The sequence below is a fragment of the Puntigrus tetrazona genome, unplaced genomic scaffold (genome assembly GCF_018831695.1).
Source record: "Puntigrus tetrazona isolate hp1 unplaced genomic scaffold, ASM1883169v1 S000000001, whole genome shotgun sequence".
Lineage (NCBI taxonomy): Eukaryota > Metazoa > Chordata > Actinopteri > Cypriniformes > Cyprinidae > Puntigrus > Puntigrus tetrazona.
In genome coordinates this window covers 4,168,840-4,188,572 of record NW_025047681.1, presented here as the reverse complement: position 1 = coordinate 4,188,572, position 19,733 = coordinate 4,168,840, and the positions used below count along the sequence as shown (strand labels likewise).

General features: G+C 40.0%; 4 protein-coding genes across 5 annotated transcripts; 1 reads left to right on the top strand and 3 right to left on the bottom strand.

The window, feature by feature from the left end:
* Nucleotides 1-319: 319 nt before the first annotated feature.
* On the bottom strand, nt 320-6,318 carry proza (protein Z, vitamin K-dependent plasma glycoprotein a). The gene is given in 9 exon segments (XM_043229151.1): nt 320-874; nt 1,404-1,720; nt 1,793-1,907; nt 2,214-2,329; nt 2,490-2,675; nt 3,168-3,236; nt 3,494-3,518; nt 4,504-4,673; nt 5,971-6,318. Coding segments are annotated over 9 exon segments (1,278 nt in total). The 5' UTR covers nt 6,047-6,318; the 3' UTR covers nt 320-670.
* Nucleotides 6,319-8,974: 2,656 nt separating this feature from the next.
* On the bottom strand, nt 8,975-9,998 carry LOC122331578 (sterile alpha motif domain-containing protein 9-like). The gene has a single exon (XM_043229127.1). The coding sequence runs from the start codon at nt 9,983-9,985 to the stop codon at nt 9,119-9,121; it is 867 nt and encodes a 288-aa protein (XP_043085062.1). The 5' UTR covers nt 9,986-9,998; the 3' UTR covers nt 8,975-9,118.
* Nucleotides 9,997-12,102, bottom strand: LOC122331590 (sterile alpha motif domain-containing protein 9-like). The gene is made up of 4 exons (XM_043229145.1): nt 11,979-12,102; nt 10,863-10,923; nt 10,697-10,739; nt 9,997-10,599 (listed from the first exon to the last, which is right to left on the bottom strand). Exons 3-4 carry the CDS (start codon nt 10,712-10,714, stop codon nt 9,997-9,999), a joined length of 621 nt encoding a protein of 206 aa, XP_043085080.1. The 5' UTR covers nt 10,715-10,739; nt 10,863-10,923; nt 11,979-12,102.
* A 1,100-nt stretch (nt 12,103-13,202) lies between these two features.
* Nucleotides 13,203-18,986, top strand: LOC122331574 (gastrula zinc finger protein XlCGF8.2DB-like). 2 transcript variants are annotated; one of them, XR_006248215.1, is made up of 3 exons: nt 13,203-13,740; nt 15,124-16,133; nt 18,876-18,986. XR_006248215.1 is itself a non-coding variant. In XM_043229120.1 (2 exons), the coding sequence occupies exons 1-2, from the start codon at nt 13,656-13,658 to the stop codon at nt 15,969-15,971; spliced, it is 933 nt and encodes a 310-aa protein (XP_043085055.1). In that variant the 5' UTR covers nt 13,203-13,655; the 3' UTR covers nt 15,972-17,896. The 2 variants fall into 2 exon arrangements, 1 of the variants encoding a protein (XP_043085055.1); XM_043229120.1 differs by lacking the exon at nt 18,876-18,986 and having other exon boundaries at nt 15,124-17,896.
* Nucleotides 18,987-19,733: the final 747 nt, after the last annotated feature.

Below are 19,733 nucleotides of genomic sequence, written 5' to 3'. Positions count from 1 at the left end.
CGCACATCTGATTTTCTGTCGTATCACTTAAATATCCTTTATTTGTCATGTTAGCTCCTAGTGAAACTCTGTTGAACCGATAAAGTGGTACCATACATGCTGTTAAGTACAGATAGTTTTACGCCACCTGTTTTACTAACACGGTAAAGCTAAGTACAATCAAACTATTGGTTTAATTTACACGAGTCTGACGTACAATGACAACAATGACAACATACGCATGCCCTGAACCATGTGTTTATATCTGCTCATGTCAGCTTGACGACGTCATTGTCTTAAAAACGCTGAAACTTTTCACAAACTCACACTTCAGTTTCTCTCTTATTTAATACTGTTTTTATTTATGTCCAGGTGTCACTTGTCTAATATCCACACCATTATATAATACAGTATATGAGAAAATGCATAGTCAAGGTTACTCAAGACGTTAAGTTTTTGTTGCTGCAATCATTTCCAAAGTCAAGCTTAAAAATGTCTACAGAAAGCTAGCTCTAAATGGGTTTAGTTTTTATTCATGCCGTCTGCAATACTCGTAATCAATTAGTAATACATATATATAAGTGTCATATATATAAGTAATTAAGGAGTGGTTTGGGACACAAAAAACATGACTGACAATAAATCTCAGGAACTTAAATAATAATAACTAAGGTTTTGCACGTTCGTGCGTTCAGCTCATGAAGGTGTTTAACCAGGGCAGGTAGCGGGACACTTTCTGTAAGACGTAGCCGTTCTTGCAGTCGCTCTCCGGAGGCTGGCTGACTATCCCGGTGAGGAAGAACACCTCTCTGTACAGCGTGAGCACCGGGCTGCCCTGTCCCAGCATGCAGTCTGCCTTGGCCCGAGGCACAGTACACGCCATTTTGTTGGTGACCTGAAGACAGAATTAAAGCAGTCGCTTATATGTATATGAACCTCAGAATGGATCAAATCCATTAGACCTGACAAGACCTCCACTCTTTACACAAGGCTTCTGCAGCGCAAGCTTTTTCATGCAGCTTAATGTATCTAGTACTTTTATGCAGGTAGATAAAAAGAGTGCAGCAGGGTTTTCTGATGATAAATTTAAGACCGAGTCAAGAATACGTAAGGAATAATTTGATGGGAACACAACAGAATAATAGCATGGAAGAACGTTTCCAAAGGAGACTAGAATAAAAACTCCCAACATATTTTTTCTGGAAATACATTTTACTGTAGCCTCTGACCACCGCGCAAAAAACCTGTCCTTCTTCGTGGTTCTTTTAGTGTTTCCAGAGCAGATGTCTAAAAATCCTTATAATCGAGATTTATTTGAAATCAAATGAATCGAATCATTTATTTGAAATGTGAACTTGGGGAAAACTTGTCCTCTACACCAAGACCATGGATGATTTGTTTTGATGCTCGGATAGTCCACCCACCTGACCAGAGTGGCGCTGCGAGCAGACCTCCAGCTTGTCGTAGGACAGGTGGTTTAACACGAGGCTCCCCTCCAGAACCGCTGCCTCCTTCCAGCCGGTGACGACACCCATGTAGTCGCCCGACATGAGCACGCTGTCAGCGAAGTCTCTCTCGGGCAGACAGGCCGGAAGCACTTTCTCCTTGAAGACCAGCTTCTGCCTCAGCTCCACTACAGCCAGGTCGTTGTCAGGTCTGCCCTCATCATACAGCGGGTGGATGTGCACCTGCTTCACCTGACGCACCTGCTCTCCTGTTTCCAGTGAGGTCACCCTTTTACCTGCGGAGTTTAAGGGACGATGCTTTTAGCGGCTCAAGAACAGCCGTTGTCTGAAAGCATAGCGGCACTTACCCGCCACCACCTGAAAGCTGTCGTGCCTCCTGGCGCACTGGGCCGTGGTGAGAACCATGTTGTCTCTGAAGATCACCCCGCTGCAGAAACCAACCGATCCCTGTCGCAGTATCGCCTTCGAGAGAACGAGTACGTGAACACACTGTAAAGAAGCTGAACGCCATCTCAATGTGTGTGTGTACGGAACGTGGATGTTGCTTTAGACCTAATTCAACTAATTAAACTCTTAACAGAACTTCATTCAAGAAGATATGAATGACTCAAGGCTGAAATGTACTAATCGGTCAGCGTACGATTGACGAAAGAAGAAACACTGTCGGAAGCTACAGCACACGCTACACGGCTTTCTGTGAAAAGTCACATCTGCAGATCAGCTGACTTTCATCAACTCGCAGTGTGTATTTCGAGCGGGTTTATTCACCTGCCAGGGGCACTCTTCTTGGCCGCAGGTGAGCCCTTGATATTCTGACTGTATGTTGCTTGACTGACGTTTGTCCCACTGACTCAAACTTGTCACTTTTCCACAAGGAAATGTCACTAAAGAGAAAAGTAAGCGTGTATTTAGAGATGGTTTGGTATTGATTGGACTCTTATTTGGGCTATTCTATTCTTATAGAATAGAAGTTATAGTTATTCTATTCTATTCTTTGTAATATTATTTTAGGAATAATAACAAGTAATAATAAGTGAGACTCACCAGCCGGCACGCACTTCTCTCTCTGCTGCAGTTTCCAGCCGTACGCACACGAGCACTCGTACGACTGATAGCCCGGCTTACAGAACTGACTGCACCCTTTGCTCTTATCGACTACACATACCGTTTGATCTAGATGTGACGAAATATAGAGATAACAACAGACACATCATTTAGCATCAGGTTGATCTAGATGTTAAGATATTATTATTTTGTTGGAAGGGTCATACAGATCGAACAACTTTAGACACATGCGTGTACAGCCCCAGCATCATCAGGTAATATTTATAGACTTTTCACAACTGAGGCAAAGTGCTTCATTATCAAAATCGTTGAACTTCCTAGGCCTTAAATAAATAATAGACACACCTTGGGGAACACCAGTTTTAACTCTACTAGTCTTAGATCTTTTGAGTTCAGTGCAAAATTATTCAACAGTGGTTGTTGTTTATAATTTAGTTGAGAAAACGCGCATTCTCTAAGAGGAGCGGCTCAATCAAGATGAGGGTTCTGGTAGACATTCCGCGGTCAGCATGACACCTGTCGGATGGATTATCAACACTGATGGATTTGTGACTCAGGCCTTTAGCGCACACAGAAAGAGTCTTAGATCTTTTGAAAGCCTGATTTACAAAGTTGAGAGTAAGAAGAGCTCAATCAAGATGAGGTGCAGTGATTTACAAATGCCCCCGACACTATCTGAACACATGGCTCCATTTTTGCATGGCTGCTCAGCACACTGGTCACCATCTAACATGGAAAATCAGATATTACTTAAAGCATGTCTGTAAATGTTGAGCATTAGTGCATGATTCTCTGGAAGCCTTGACTATGATTGGTCAATGTGCAATACTATTTTATGATGACTATATAATCAACTGCTTTCCCATGAAATCCAACATATTTCAATCAGTTTGACTGCATGAGGGCAACAAGTGGAAAAAACAATTGCATTTGTCTATATTCATCTCACTGACCATTATGCATATGAAACGTTCATAACTTACCAACGTAGACAGACCAGAAGATATCCTTTCAAGAAAAAAAACAAACAAAACAGTCCATTTCAGTCCGTACATAATTACGAGTGCATTGTGAATATTAGTAGTAAGATTAAAAGTGTGACTAGAAGTGTGCGGTATTCACACAGACTCATGTGTACAGTGTTTTGAACGAGTGTTTTGTGCTGGTGTATTGAATGATTTAGGCTGGCTTTTCTGCTATTTACATCCTTAAAATGAATTCATTTAAAAAAGAAAGAGGAAAAATAATACTTTATTAGAAAACTATATAGGCTGCATCGGATAACTTGACGAAAACCGTTTACTAGTCTACAGTTTTGCTGGTAACTTTAATATGTACTTACTATAACACTAATTTCTGTGTGCAAAACGTTCATCAGAAATTAATAAAATAAATAAATTTCTTGTGTGTCACAAAAGTTCATATTTTGATCGAATATCCATCTGATTTGTTTAAATGTCTCCATTTACGCTTTTATCTTCACACGAAGGATATAATCCAGTCTTTGATTCCCACGCTCTATTTAACGGCGTTCACGTTAACGAAAGCAACAGATAAGGGCTATATTTGATTAATTATTAGCTAATTTCAAGATCAACGACCGCAACAAGTAAGAGTGCGACATCAGTCCTCAGAAGATAGATTAGTCTTTCAATGAAAATGATCGCGTGTTTTATTTACACTTGTCAGGATTCGTCTGGAAGGTGGTCCAGACCACCTCCTTGAAGTGGTTTGAGCAATTGAAATGCATCTCGAAAGTGTTCCAGTCAGAGAAAACGCATGAAGTGACCAGGTGTCTTGGATACACAACATTATTTGTTGGCGAAATACAGAATTGCATCTAAAATAGAACCCAAACTGATTTCCAACAAATAAAGAGTAAGTGAACAGAGACATTTGCACTTGATCATGTCAGCTCGCACAGACAATAATCACAATCTCAACGATAAATACCACACAGCCCCAGATTAGATGGGTGAAGATTCAGACTCACGGTGCGATAATTATCCTGGAAGACTTCTCTTGCTTCTTCGTAATCACAAACTTCCTCTAAACACTCCCTCTCGAGGCTGGCCGGGAGTTTGGTCTCTTCATCTCCCGCGTTGCTTCTCTTCTGACGGGAAATTAAACTAAGTGCATCCCACTTTTCCAGGAACACAGGAGCTGAGGTGTTTGGGGACACAGAACAGCGGTCCAGTTATTTTATATAGCGTGAACGGCAGGCGAGAAACAGATAAGGGAGAGGTTTCAGTTGAAACGTTCAGACATGAGTTCTGGTTATGGCCTCCAGAGACCATATCCTTAATAAGCAAACGCAAAGATTACTTAAAAGTCTACTGCAGTGCTTTCTATATGCCTCAACCGCCCAACTTCTCAGACGAGTCTCTTCATGGCAGTATTACAGGAGGGATGAATATTACTGTAGTGATATAAATTTATATTGGGTAAAGGACATATGGCTGCTTTTACCAAAAATGTTCCTACATTAACTGGAACTTTAATGGATATTTCAAAAGTGCTTTGAGTAATTTAGAGACGTTCCAGTAAACAATAAAAGGAATTACAGGTGAAAGGGAAAATACAATTACATTTTCAAAGAACCCTGTGGAAAAAGTGGGCAAGAGACACCGCTGAGGATGTGGAGAGAAACACATGGTCTTCTGGGGAATTTGAATCATGGTGTATTTCATTGAATTAGCACAGTGTCCGTTGTCTTTTTCATATTTAAATACAATTTTAAATAATAATGTGAGAGCGGTCTGAAGATGTCACATTAAAATGCCAAGCAAAACAAAGCGTGATGGAAATATGCAGCTTATTCAGTCAAAATGTTTTATCATTATTAAGCTTGAAAACAAAGTCTGGAAGAGTTTCAATATTGTTCCTTTACATTAAAAACTAAATCTTTATCATCATAACTACAGTCTGATGTGAACCAGGCTCAGTAAACCTGATGGTCTTGTGGTGATGTCTCTCAGAGGGCTCTGCCTGAGGCTGGCAGCGCCACAAATACACTAAAATGGCGCAGTTCTTCATGATGCCACGCATCTCTGTCCCCACACTGTGAAACAGCACACAGCCTCACTGTGACCGTGTATCGTGTATTGTGTCAGACTATATTTTAGCGCCAATATTTTTTGTACACCATATTCTTCAAAACAATAAACACAAACCGCGGCCGGATTGTCCGCGGGACTAAGACGGACTTGGCAACCCGAGAGTGGTTTGATCACGTGCCGCCTGTTACTTTTCTCACCGCTTTCCCGACGAGCCAATGGTCTGTAACAAGATAACGGTTTTATTTACGCGTTTTATAAGGGCCCTATGGGATTTTCATTGGCGTGTCAGGCTCTATTCTTCGCTTAATTAATTTGCATAATTATACGCCGAGCCCGACCGAAGCGTCCGCCGAGAACCCGAGGCGAGGGTTTCTGAACCCGTTTCTGTTTTTAATGAGTACCTGTTTTCCCGCGCGGCTCGGCGGTCACGCAGCCCAACAACACGACGAGAGACAGCAGTCCTCCGAGGCGAGCCATGCTCGTGTTTATCGACGCCTGGGAAAAACACGGGCGTTTAACCTCATTTAACGGATGCGGCCGTGAAAGCCTCCGCTGTCCCGACGAGCCGTTTCCAGTCAGAATGTGTTTCAGATTAAAACACGGCGGGTGTTGTTTATCTCTTGTAGAGTATGATTACGTAACGGAGACTCGGCGCTCGCGACGCGGACGTGAAGGAGCTCTCCCCCGGTCCCGGGTCACACCGACCGACAACAGTCCGTCACACCGACATATCACCACATCTAGTGCTGTGTGTGTGTGTGTGTGTGTGTCCACACGAGGGTGCTTTCCCTCAGGTCCTGAGCCGAAACGGTCTTTTAACGCTTTCTTCTCGATGCTCAGACACACTTCTACAAGTACGGGCTGAAATAGCGTGCATTTAGGACGTTTTAACCCTTATCTAAGAATAGATGAAGAGTGAATGAACTGAGGCCAGCGATAGACTGGTCATGACTCACAGTATACTCAGTTATAAAAGTGCAGACTGCTCTTACTGTATTGGAAAAGTAAAATAAATAAAAAATGACACACAACACAACAGAAATCCTTCAGGTCCAGAACCGTAGTAAACACACTGGTAAAAAGTGGCACACGTGTCAATTAATAATCACTTACTGCTAATCTTAAAGGCCGGTAGGTTCGGCTATGGAGATGTAAATTAAACAACAATAGATAAATAAAATAATTATAATAAAAGCTTATATTGTGCTGTGATTTTATCTCAAAAGGATTTCAAACAATTGTCACAATATCCTTTAAACGATCAAATCCAATGCAATTAACGACAATTTCACCTGACTCTTTGGTCGACCATTTCTTCACTAAGCAAGTTTCCCAGGATGCAACGGTTTTGATTTCAATTTCTGGTTATGGTGACAGTTCACTTAATTCAATCCAAAAGTAACTCCTTCGGGGTTAAACACAAATAAACAGTTCAGAACAAAGTTCAAAAGATTCAGTTGGAAAGTTCAGTTCAAAAATTTGCCGGAAGATCCTGTTGAAACGTTGTGTTAAAAAATAACAACGGGAGATCAGACTCAAAGATTTGATTTAAAAGATTTGGTTCAGAAATCCAAAAATCAGTAGAATCACAGAGAAATGATTCAATTGTTCCAAAAAATGGATTGAGAAAACAAAAAATACTTGTGAACGGTCTCTTAAAACACAGGATATTATTATATCAGGATATATCTCAGATCACAGAAATCACATCCATGCTTTTATGAGATTCAGATCAAGCACAATCAGGCGCTTCTGCTAAAGCACAGCCCAAAAACACACAACGTTAACGAGTAGAATGTGTGTTTATATTAAAATATGTTTGGAGGGCAAAGTGAGATAATGTGTAGGAACAACTAGAGGGCTTCTGGTCGAGTTCAGGCTTCTCTCTGGACCGATCCTGAATGGTCCTTTCACCAAAGAAGACTTGTTGATTGCTGTAAGGAAAACCTGTGTTTCTATGAATGTAGCTGTGGTCTGAAGTTCATCGAGACGGCCGGCCAATTCAAGAGACCTATCAGCTTGGTGTTTCTGTCTTTTGGCTGTTTTTTGATTCAGTAGTCCCCTTGAAGGAGCTGAAATATCACTTATTTTCTCCCGAGGCACTCTGCTGTCTTGAGTAGAGAATTTACCTTCTCTGGTGTCTCTGTCTTTATATCTTGAACAAGACGTGAACATTCCTGCTCGGCTGAATCTGAAGACGATATCTCCTGATCATCTGTTTTCGGGACGCTAACACTCTTGAACATGTCTTGAACATCCTGTGTGAATTTTTTGTTCTCATAAAATAAATCGGTTGTGAGCAGAAGGTTAGCAATTTGTGCTTTTGTCACTTTATGAGAAGCAAAAAGCTCTTTCAGACAGTGTTGAGCTATTTCTGAGCTAATCACCCTCATGCCTTCAAAGGTCATTTTGGAACAAGCCGTGCATCTTTTCAAAAGAGAGGAAAACTTCCCAAATTTATCTTCAACCTTCTGACCTTGTGATCTATCTTCTTCTCGCAGACCAAGAAACTCTTCACACGTAGAGACTGTGAGCAATGTCTTCTTGGAGTAGACTTGCAAGAGGACAAGAACAGTAAAAAGTTGAGCATTCTTGTGTTTGAACTCGAAGTCCTTCAGGATGTTTTTCACAACACCTTGAATATAGTCAGGTTTAAAGCTGTTCAAAATCATGGACACGTAAAATGTTTCTGTGCTTCTGTTGGTCTTCTTAAACTCCTCTATCTTTTCCCTAAACAGTGGCAGTTCCTTCTCAGATAAACGGTCTGGGATGAAAACTGCATCAACAGTGTCCTCGGTTAGTTCGCAGGAATCGATACTTATGAGGTTGACAACAATGACTTGTGGAGATTTTGAAAAAATGTGCTGGTTCAAACACTCCTCCTCAATTTGATGTTGGAGCTTTAGTACTTTGTCAATGCCTTGGAAGTGATCGATCATGAGCAAAACAGGAACCCGTGTAGGGTGGCCTTTTGTCTTGTACGTCAGTAGCTGCACTACCTGTTCGGCTGCAGTGGTATAATCATCGCTGGTGTCTTTCAGCACTGCACAGCGGTATTTCTCCCTGAGGGTCCACAGAACATGCATGGCTAATGTAGTGCCACCCCTGCCATAAACATGGGAGATACTGAAAAACACACAAGACCTCTTCTGGTTCAACACATTTGGTATAATAGTGTTTAAAATGTAGTCCAACTTGTCACGTTTGATGACAGACCCAGACTGCTCTGAGAAGTAGAAGTTCCACCAAGATGCCTTGCCTCCCTTATAGAAGTTCTCCTCGTGTAGCTGTTGGTCTTCGTGTTCCTGTTCGCATTGGTTCACGCAAAGAATACTGAGCGTCTTTAAGGATTCCTCAGTCTGCTTCAGTAGCCCAACCTTACTGCCACCACCACTAGGCAGAAACCGTACTAACTTGCGTAGCTCTGAGCACTGACTTAGGATGGTGCCATTGATTTCAGCAAAACTTAGCTCATAAATGCATTTTGATACGTCCCATCGATGTCGCTGCCTGACAAGGTCATTCCAGTAGGTGTGTGATGTTTCATTGTCACTGATGCACAAGATTTGGTTTTGTCCCTGAAGCTCCTGTAGAAACATACCGAAGGTCTGAAACAAGGGGTCGCTGGCTTTGCTCACCTGATTTAGTAACAAGAATATGACAAGAAATTTCCTTGCGAGGGAGAACGCTTTGGCACAGGAAAGAGACTACATGACGCACAGAGTGTCCTTTCTCAGTCAGCCAGTTATCATCATCGGAGGGAGTTTCCCCATTAATGCCTCCGTTACAGAAAACCCAGCTTGTGCTTTTAGTCAGACTTAAGCTGCATACGGTGTCTTTAACCGTACTTGTCACTGTATACTGAGCAGGTAAATGATCGTTTATCTTCATTTTTCTCTCTTTGATAAGCTTATTCAAGCCATTCTCAGCAGACTGTGGATCAAAATCCAAAACAGCCGTAAGATTCATGCAAGGAAGGAAATCCAGGTTGTCCAGCTGAACAGGATGAGACTTGTTAGCCACCACAATGTACGAAGTAAAATTAGGCCTGTCCATAGAATGTGTCCCTCCTGTTATCATCGCCCCCAACGCAGAGCCATGTGCATGGACTTTGACAACAGAGAGATGCTTTTCTTCAGCCTCCTTCCTCTCCTGGGACAAGCCTGGATTGTTAGCGATGTATGTGTCATAATCCACCTGCTTGCTGCTGCTGCCGTCTCTTATGAAGAAAGACTCGCCACCTTTCTTCTTCTTAGCTTGTTCATCTACGACCACATCAAATGTCTTAAAATAGAGGTCTTGACAGACAATGGAGGATGGCTCAATGTCTACCTCAATAACATATTTTCCTGAGGGCGTCATGTCAGCTTTGAGAACTTCAACAAACCGAGGGGGTTTTATACACCTTTTTGCCATTCGAACATTATCTATTTGTTCTGTTTGAACTTTCTTTTTGATTTGAAATTTCTTTCAATTGCATGTATCTGCTGATCATTGAAGTCATCGTTTTTCGAGATTTCAACACCAAGAATTAGTCCGTGCGGTTTGTCTGACACGCCGAAATGAATGGTGCCGTTCGTGCGACTGTTCATACAAGCTGCTGCAAATCGAATGACTTCATAAGTGTATTTCTGCATTGCGTACTCTTTTGTTTTGGTGAAGGCTTTGAACTCATGGCATGGTTGTATGAGGTCTTTAGGACCAGTTTCAGTTACATCTAGAATGCTGTTTTCTATGTACCTGTATGAAGCATCGTATCTACTGAAAGGATAAGGCTTCAAGCAACAAGCCTGACTCACGTCATTCAGCTCTTCTTTCGAAAGGTCTATTTTTTGAGAAATCAACTCTTGTTCTTCTGACGATAGGTCTCGCATTAAACGATAAACCTCCTTGAAGCGGAAAAGACCAGCTCCATTCAGTCCCTCATCGTACAACTTGTCTACATGTTTTTTATCTATCTTTATCTCGAGCAGCCATTGTCTCACATGGTCTCTGTTCCAGTCACTCATGTCCTCTGGACGTTTATTTTCCTAAAAGGAAATCAAGACGTAAAGTTATGTTGTATTGATGCCTGCATCTTAATGATTTAAATAAATTGGTAAGACGATGCACTTAAAAATGACTGACCTTAGAATTTCCGTCCATAATGAAAGCAGAGACTGATTAGGAGCTAAATAGGACATTTAAACATGGCATTAAAACTGTGTTGTATACATAAATCAGTAAAGTTTTAAGTTAAGTTATAAGTTATAACAATAATAATAAAATTTAAAATCAGTAATGATTGACTTACCGAATCAAGGAATAGAATTTATACGTCTTGGCTTCAGGGTTTTGTAACGTTTCAGTGCCACCTGAAATTTCAGAAATGAAACTATTCTGTAAGACTAAACAATTTCATTATTTCAATTAAACAAGGGAGAAAGAAGGCAGGTTATATACAAGCACATAATCTAATGCATTTCTAGTTTTAAGCGTTGTCTCATTACAAAAAAACTAAACAAAACTTAAGCTCATTTGCCCATGTATTGTATCGCAGTAGAAGGACTCGATGTATATAGGAAATATATCGAAGGAAGAAGTTAATCTACTGTAAACATATGGGTAAATAGAAATGAGTTTAGTTTAAGAAACTATTCTGGTCAATTTTCAAAATCAGCTTTAAAAATGAACCCTCTTGATATTGTGTTACTGTAGACCGATCAAACTAATTGTCACGCCAAAACAAGCGAACTTAGCATAGCTCAGACAACAAATATCATTTAAAGCACGTATTTGTGCAAATGCTATAGAATAAGCTTCCCTGGAATCATTACTTAGCCCCCTAGAATTTTGCCATTAGCTCCATAAACTACACAGATTTGTGATCGTCTCAATCCAAACAGCGGAGGACTTCGATCCTCTGTTTCAGCGACTTTTTTTTCAATCTTTCAAACGATTGACTGATATAATCTTTGTTATAAATACGGTTTATGAAATATCATGGAGGAACACTTTCACTCATTGACCCTCCACCGTCACTCCACAGCTCGAGAAAAACGAAGCACACGTGAACCAATATTTAGAAAACGATCTGAGAAATAATATCTTCATACCCTCACTGGGGTTCTGAGAAGTGAGAAATCAGCCTTATTTCTTACCCTTTCCAATGCATGTAATTCGGTGTGAAATCTTTGATTAATAATGTTAAATGTTTAAAACAAATGAAAGTCAAGAGTGAACAAGTAGGCCTGTGAGTAGGATATGAAAGTTTTGATCCTTTTTCTGTGGAGCTTTACACTAACTTTAGATATACAGCGTTTCTAGAACCTTTTTAAATCAGCTGTTTTTTTACCCTTTCCTGTGCTGTAAAGGTTTAATCTTTGATCAATAATGGTAAATGAATAGAAGTTAAAGCTGTTATATTTACCCGTCGAGTAGCCTTGCTGAAAGAGTGAAGAAGGATATGAGCTGAAGTTTTGATCTTTCTCATTTGTTTTCTTCTGACGGCTGGGAGTCTTTTTTTGACAAAAGAATGAACTCAGCAAGGTTGCCAGATGTTTTCTTCAATATCACACATATTTGTCAGTACTCTAGGGTGTATGTTACAATTCTTGTTCACAAACTTTAGCAAGGCTGTTATTTTAACTATATATATATATATATATATATATATATATATATATATATATATATATATATATATATATATATATATATATACACCAAGAGTTGGTTCTTCTGCAAGGCAATTCAATTAATAATTATATTATGACCAAGATCTTACAACAGCAAAATAACCAAAGCCCACAACAAGACTGACCAAACAAATAAATGCAGCAATCAACAGAAACGACAGCTCATTTCAACGTTTTGCCACAAAAATGATGATTTATTATGTACAGAGAGCCCGAACTGTATCAGAGACACACATTAATATGTTCTTAGCCCTACTCTAACATCAGCTTGAAAACAACTTGACTTCTCACTAGCGAGGTAACAACCACGCTGTTGGTGAAGGAAATGTAAGTTTTACTGTAAGCTGACTCTTGACTCTGAGAACCGGATCACCCTCGAACCTGTTTTCCTGGTATTGACCCTGTCTTTGTTTCAACGTTGATGTATATTGTCTTAATCCGCCTCCTCCTTACAGGGCCTCGCGCATTGTATTTAGTTTAGGTCTCCGTCATGTTCACTCCACTCGTGCTTAATGCATTTCACAATGTAAATGAAATAAAAATGTAAATTAATGTGTGATAAATATCCGATCGTTTGCAGTGGAAGCCTTTGAAGGGCATGGAGGCATTCATGTTGTGAACTTTCCTGCTTGGCTGAATCTTCAACAAGCAGAAAATAAACGTGATCACTGAAATCATGTGTTTTCGGGAGGCTGACGCTCTTGAACACGTCTTGAACGTCCTGTGAGATGTTTGTGTTCTGGGGAGTTTGTTTTAGCTCTAAACGTCTGAGGCGGTTTTATATGAATCTGTCTAAAGTGTATATAACTTCTGAATTCATTACAATTCTGTGTGTACCTGGTAGTGCTTTTAAAGCGTTTAATTAAATTAGTTTCTTTGTCATCTGTTATCTGTGTGTTTTGTTCTGGAGACTTCAATCGAGCGGGACTCTTATCTTCGTCGCGGGGATATGACGTCACAGGGCTGCGCCGCTGCTTCTGGTCCGGGTTTGCGCTTTTAAACGTTCAGTGCGTTTAAATCAGCGCTGTTTGTGTTTTCTCGAGTGATGCTATTACTGCGTGTAACATCGCGATGCTTCATCTAACGTTAGCCTTACGCATTCTTAAGTAAAACGCTCCCACGGAGTTACAGAAAAGACGCGTCTCGTTTCGCTCCCTATATCGATTAGTTCATAGTAAACATTCAGTCACTTTAAGCAGAGATGGAGGAACTTCGAGTGAACTGAACCGAACGAACCGATTCAAATGACTCGGTTCAGTGAACACTGACGACATCTGCTGCTCAAAACACAAACATTCATCAAACGTCAAGTTCACTTACAAATGAAAACGTACTGACACTGAACTGGGGAGCGGGTTGAGGTTTGTTTCTGCTCATCTAATCACGACAGAGTGTCCAAACACACAAAGATGACATCTGTTAAAGAGGAGAGAGAAGACTTGAAGATTGAAGAGGCGTTCGGCGTGAAACAAGAAGATAATGAGGAGCACACAGGTCGGTTTTTATTCTCAAAGATGAACATTTCTCTCTGAAGAATTAACATTAAGGAGTGCTTTTTAATAAAAAAACTTTGACATTAAGTTAAGATGGCTTGACCAGACGAGTGCTAACACTGCATTTAAGTTTACTGTAATATTAGACCTTAAATTAGAAGAAAACAATACATGGCTATCTTAAACAACTTCTTGTCAAAATGCACTGAGACATGAAGCATGCTGATGCTTCTCCACGGACGCCAGAATAACTCTCAGGGCATGTAAAAGTAATACTGTAATCTTCTAGTAGAGAAGGTCGTGAAGGTTACTTTAATTGAAACAATAGATGTTTGTGCAGAAATAACAATCGATTATAAATCAAAAAATCCTTCTTGTTCCATTAAAGAAACAGTCCTTATGTGCCAACTTTTAACTGAGATCATTTCACCTGTGCACACCTTAAAACTGAAAGAAATACCTATGTCTTTATGTCTTGAAGTATTATAAAGATGCAACAATATCTCAGTAATGTTTATGAGATTTAAAAGAATAAGATGAGTATCTCTATCTTGGTAAAATTTGACGCTAACAGAATCGACAACTTCCCAAAAACTCCACTTACAGGCATAATGCTAAATAGCACACAACGCTAATGAAAACACGATTAAAAGACCTTTAAATAAGCCAGCGTTGTTGTGGTAACAGAGTTGATGTTCTACTCTACATCTACATCTACTCATCCACAACTAAGATGTTAGCATTAGAGCACATGTCCTAATCCGCTGAAATTAATGTGGACAGCGGCTGAAATGAGTGACTTCACCTGGTCAGAGATTTAGAAACAGTAGTAGCATTAACATCATGAGCATTCAGGTCTGATACGATCCAGTGGGCCGTGCTACAAAACACTGAGTATACGTCCAGATGTAGAGCAGTGGCTCCAAGTCCTGTCCTAGGGGCCCCTCGTCTCCCTACCTGGACACACCCGGTTTAGTTCTCTACTGACAAGCTGATCAGTCCCAGATCAAGATGGTCGGTCGTGTCTTGCCAAAACGGGAAGACTTCTAACTTTTGTTATTTCATTTTGTCGTTTCTTTAGGTAAATGTAGATCATCAGTGTAGCTGTGAAATGTAAAGCAAATATGTTTAACGGGAAGCATATAGAAGGAGGACGGGAGCGGACCTAGGACTGAGCCCTGGAGCACCCCGTACTCGTATCTGATGAGATGTTTCTTCATTCACACCAGCAGTGTGGAATCAGTCGTTTGAGTTTTTTTTGTCCCTGAACATCTTTCTGTGATCTTAAAGTATTGATAAGAGGTTCTCAAACCTTTTCAGCAGCATGTGCGCATGTTGCTTTGTGCTCAGTAAACGGGTTCATTTGTATTTTCCTTTTTTTTAGACCAGATGCCACTGAAAGAGGAGGGAGAAGTACTGGAAGAAACCCAAGGAAAAGATAACGAAGAAACGGCGTCCTCACAGAAAAATAGTTTCACCTGCCATCAGTGTGGAAAGAGCTTCTCTACCAAAGGAAACCTGAAGGTCCACGCTGACATCCACACGGGAGAGAAGCCTTACTCCTGCCAGCAGTGTGGAAAGAGCTTCACTAAAAAAGGAACCCTTAAAGGCCACATGAGCATTCATAGTCGAGAAAAGCCCTACACGTGCGCTCAGTGTGGACACCGCTTCACGCAGCAGGGCAGCTTCAACAGACACCTGAGAGTTCACACCGGAGAGAAGCCGTACGTCTGCAGACTGTGCGGAAGGAGCTTCACAACTAAACTGAACCTCCGCTATCACGTGAGCAGCCACACTGGCGAGACGCCGTTTACGTGCGACCGCTGCGGGAGGAGCTTCCGGCACAAAGTATCCCTCCAAAAGCACAAGAAGGCTCACCTTCGAGAGAGCAGCCTGAGGTGTCATCGGTGTGGGCGGAGTTTCCCGGACGGCGACAGCCTTAAGAGTCACGTGATGTCTCACGCCGGAGAGAAGCCCTACATGTGCCTTCACTGCGGAAAGACTTGCTCAAACAACACAAACCTTGGCGTTCACATGAGAATCCACACGGGAGAGAAGCCTTTCACCTGCCTTCGGTGCGGAAAGAGCTTCAGGTTTGTGGGGAACTTCCAGACTCACGGCAGAGTGCACACCGGGGAGAAGCCGTACGGCTGCGGCGAGTGTGGAGAGAGCTTCACGTACCGGAGAGACCTGAAGCGGCATCTGCTCACTCACTCCGGGAACGAGGCCTAGTGTCCGCCGGGCGCTTGCACGTTAACTACAGAGTGATCATCGTGCAGATGCACCTGTTCTGGAACCCGTCCATACCTACAAGAGACTAGGAGAAGTCCATTTTCTCAGTCCATCACTCCCTGGTTTCACAGGCAAGGCTTAAGCCTCAACCCACACTAAAAGGTAACTCTGAGCTGTTTCAACTGAAAGAAACTTGCACTGAAACCTGGCCCACAAAAAACAGCACCCAGGAAGAAGGTCTCAAGTAAATCTGTCTCTTATAAGTCTCAGGAACTGTTTATAAAAACTTAATCATTAATCATTTACATAAAGTTCCAATGTTTCATTTCAGTGTCTGTACATTAGTTAATATGATACATAAACGGCTAGATTCTCTCTGTACTATAGAATAAAGAGAAAATGGCAGAAATTAAACTTTATATCGATACTTTTCTGAAACATTTAAAACGAGCAGAGCCCTAATTTAATGCAGCATTTATAAAAATAGAAAACACATTTTCTATTTTTATGAAGCCTACTTTATATAGCCTACTAAGATGAAACAATTTTTCTGCACAATCTTTTGGTGGAATAATGACACAATATTTCTTCCATGTTTGAATTTTAATAGCAAAAATAAAGTTTGCTTAATTATAAATTAAATGAAACATTTTATGCCTTTGTTTGTTAACCAGAAAGAAAATAAATACACAACACATAATTTGTGAGAAAAAAAAAAACTAAATCAGATGAAATGTTATAAATGAAGTTGTTTTAGGCATTCAAATAATTCAACATGATAAACGGTATTGTTTTTTTTTCTATAAGTGTAGTACCCTCTGGTGTCTGGTGAGGGAAGATGTTAAAGTCAAGAAAGACACAGGGCACCTTCTGAGTCTGTCCATTGTGGTTTATTTTCTTTTATTAATGCAATTATTTCTGCATCTTCACATATCAATAAACATAAAACACAGGAACACAAGTCACAATATGCAAAAAAATAATACCTGATCAGTATCTGTATTTTAGTAATTTGTTTACACCAATTAAACATTTGGAATGCAATGGATATTAAGAAAATGATACTCTTCATGTGACTTTCTCACCGCCTGATTTAATAGTTTGGCATAGTAACATTATGTCAGCTAAAGAAATACACTTTTTATTCGTACATTTAAATTGTAATTTAAATCCGTAAACCATCTAAACCATCATTAGCATATTTTTATGGTAAAATTCTTGCAACCAATCAGTCTTTATCATACCTTTTACCTTTTTTTTTAATAGTGTAGAAATTTCAGTTACACCACTTGACAATTCAATTTAAAATCAAATTTGACATGCATTGTCATGGACACCGATAAATATTTCAAATGCTATTTTTTAAATGTAATACTCATTTTCATAACGATGATGAATTATCAATATATTTCTGAGGTCATACCATTTGACAAGTACACCTAAGAATACCCCACCATTCCCTAAAAAAGTCACATTATCTGACATTTTAAAGAGAGTTACTAACATCAGCATGAAGCAGTTTGTATCACCAGAGGTCCTTCTCTGGGATATAATGTCCTATCACATGATCTTCTTGAAAAATATCAACAAAATGGCTCCTTAAATGATGGTTACACCCCCTTGACACAAGAAATTGGACAGAACAATAATGCTCTACTTATTTACTAATAAACAGTATTTTAGCATGGTTAGTTAATCGGATGTTTAGCTAATGAACTAGTTAATCTGATGTTTTATTGAGCATTTACCAAGTTTTTTTGGTACACGTTTTCTATGGTTACACCACATTGACATTTTCAGACTTGGTTGACAAAAATGAAAATGTGTGCAATTAATTTGGCTTTCTCCCAAGGTTTTTTTCCTCCATTCTGTATGGATGGGGTTGTGGTTCCTCTGGCTTGCTTTGTTGGGGACACTTAACTTCTAGAGATTATCGTTGAATTGATGACAGATGTCATGCATTTAATAACAAATTGTTCAATCTCGTCATTATACATCCCTATCATTGTATTCTTCTACTTTATACTGTCCACTGTTTTGAGTTGTTAAAAGCGCTATAAAAGTAATTGAATCATCGATTGATTGATTGCACACTTGTTTTTAGGTGTCAGTTCCTGTAACTCATGTCCATTTGCTGGATGTTCTTCTGTCTTCTTCTAGCACTCTTCTTTTCTCTGTTGGTGGCTTTAAACTTCCTATACACTGTGTCTTAGCAGTCTTCGTGGTTAGTTACAAACGTTAGGTTTTCACACCTATTCTACAGTGTAGGCGTCAACTCTAAGCAAAATAAAATAAAACTGAAACAGGTAATCATCCATATCTGCAACAGTGTATGGTCTTTCAGTCGTTCCCAAGACATGGCTTTAAGGGGTAAACTTCGGAGTTCTCTCCCGATTGATTTTATTTGTATATACTTAAAATTATTGTTTCTAACATTTGGTACGATCCTCTCTAGTCTTCTGACATGTGATGAGCGCAGAATTCTGTTGTTTTTTCCTGCTCAAGTGAAAACGAAAGTAAACAGCTTTACAGGAAAAAGCCAAATTATAGTAAAGTGTATCACAGATATGTGTGTGAGAGACAGGTTGTTTCTTTGAAATATAATGTGATAAACATTAATCTCCATTCTAGTGTAGTTATCCCATCAGTTGTCCCTAAATCCACAAAATCCTAAGAAATAGTTTTTTTTACCTGAAATACGAGCCCACTATCGAAATATTATCATATATTACACTCATTCGGATTATTTGTCAAATAAATGAAACACGATGGAACATTCCAGTTGAAAATGTTAGCAGCCATACATGACATGGTGAATAAAAAGGAAAGTATGTTTGTTTTTGCAGCTTTATTTTCCCTCAGAAAGATTTGGGCTGCATTCACACTTTTTAGTTTAATTTGCAGAGTCGACTTACCAGCGAGCCAATCAGTGCTGCTCTGGTCAGAGGCCCCGCCCACCGAGTCAGAGATGAAAGCTGTGTAGAGATCTTTGTTAACGGTGTGCGTCTCTGAACAGTAAGTACCAGTCTATTCATTCGTCCTAGTCAAGTGTACTAGATTCCTCACATTTATCACTGTTAGGTTTAGATGACATAATCTACTGTATGTGCCATTTATGGTTTATCTAACACACATCATGTCTCAGGCTGCACTTTTCTTAAGTGATCTGAATCCGAGCATTTTACACTGCACTTGAGTCAAAAATAGCAGGATTAACATCACAAATCAGTTTGAATATTACTTTGAGCTTAATTTCCTATCTACTCTATTAATCTTATATTCTTGTTATTATACGTGTTATATGCTATACTTGCATATTATTTGTCTGTTTTGTAGAAAAACAACATGCGAAGCAGAATTTCTTCAGTGTACTGAGTTGTGATGACAATAAATGATTATTTCCACGAAACCTGACCATCTGGTGAAAGTCTCTAACCTGATGCTTTATAGCAGTGCCGTCCTGAGACACCTTGCAAACCACATCCTGATTCCCCCAAGATACAAGATACAGCTCACCTATTCACCTCAGACTCCTAGACAAGCCATGGAGTTTAAAAATAATGAAGAAGGATGTAAAAACTGCAAAAAGAATTGCAATAACATATGCCAGTGTCATGGCCATACGGTAACCCAAAGTCAACCGAAACCTAAGCAAAGGACGTCTGAAGGGTCTTCGAAAGACTGTGGCTCCTATGTAGTCTCCTTTGACTGTGGCCCTTGTCACAGTGGCTCTGGTGATGGCAGTGTCGATGATTGTGGCTC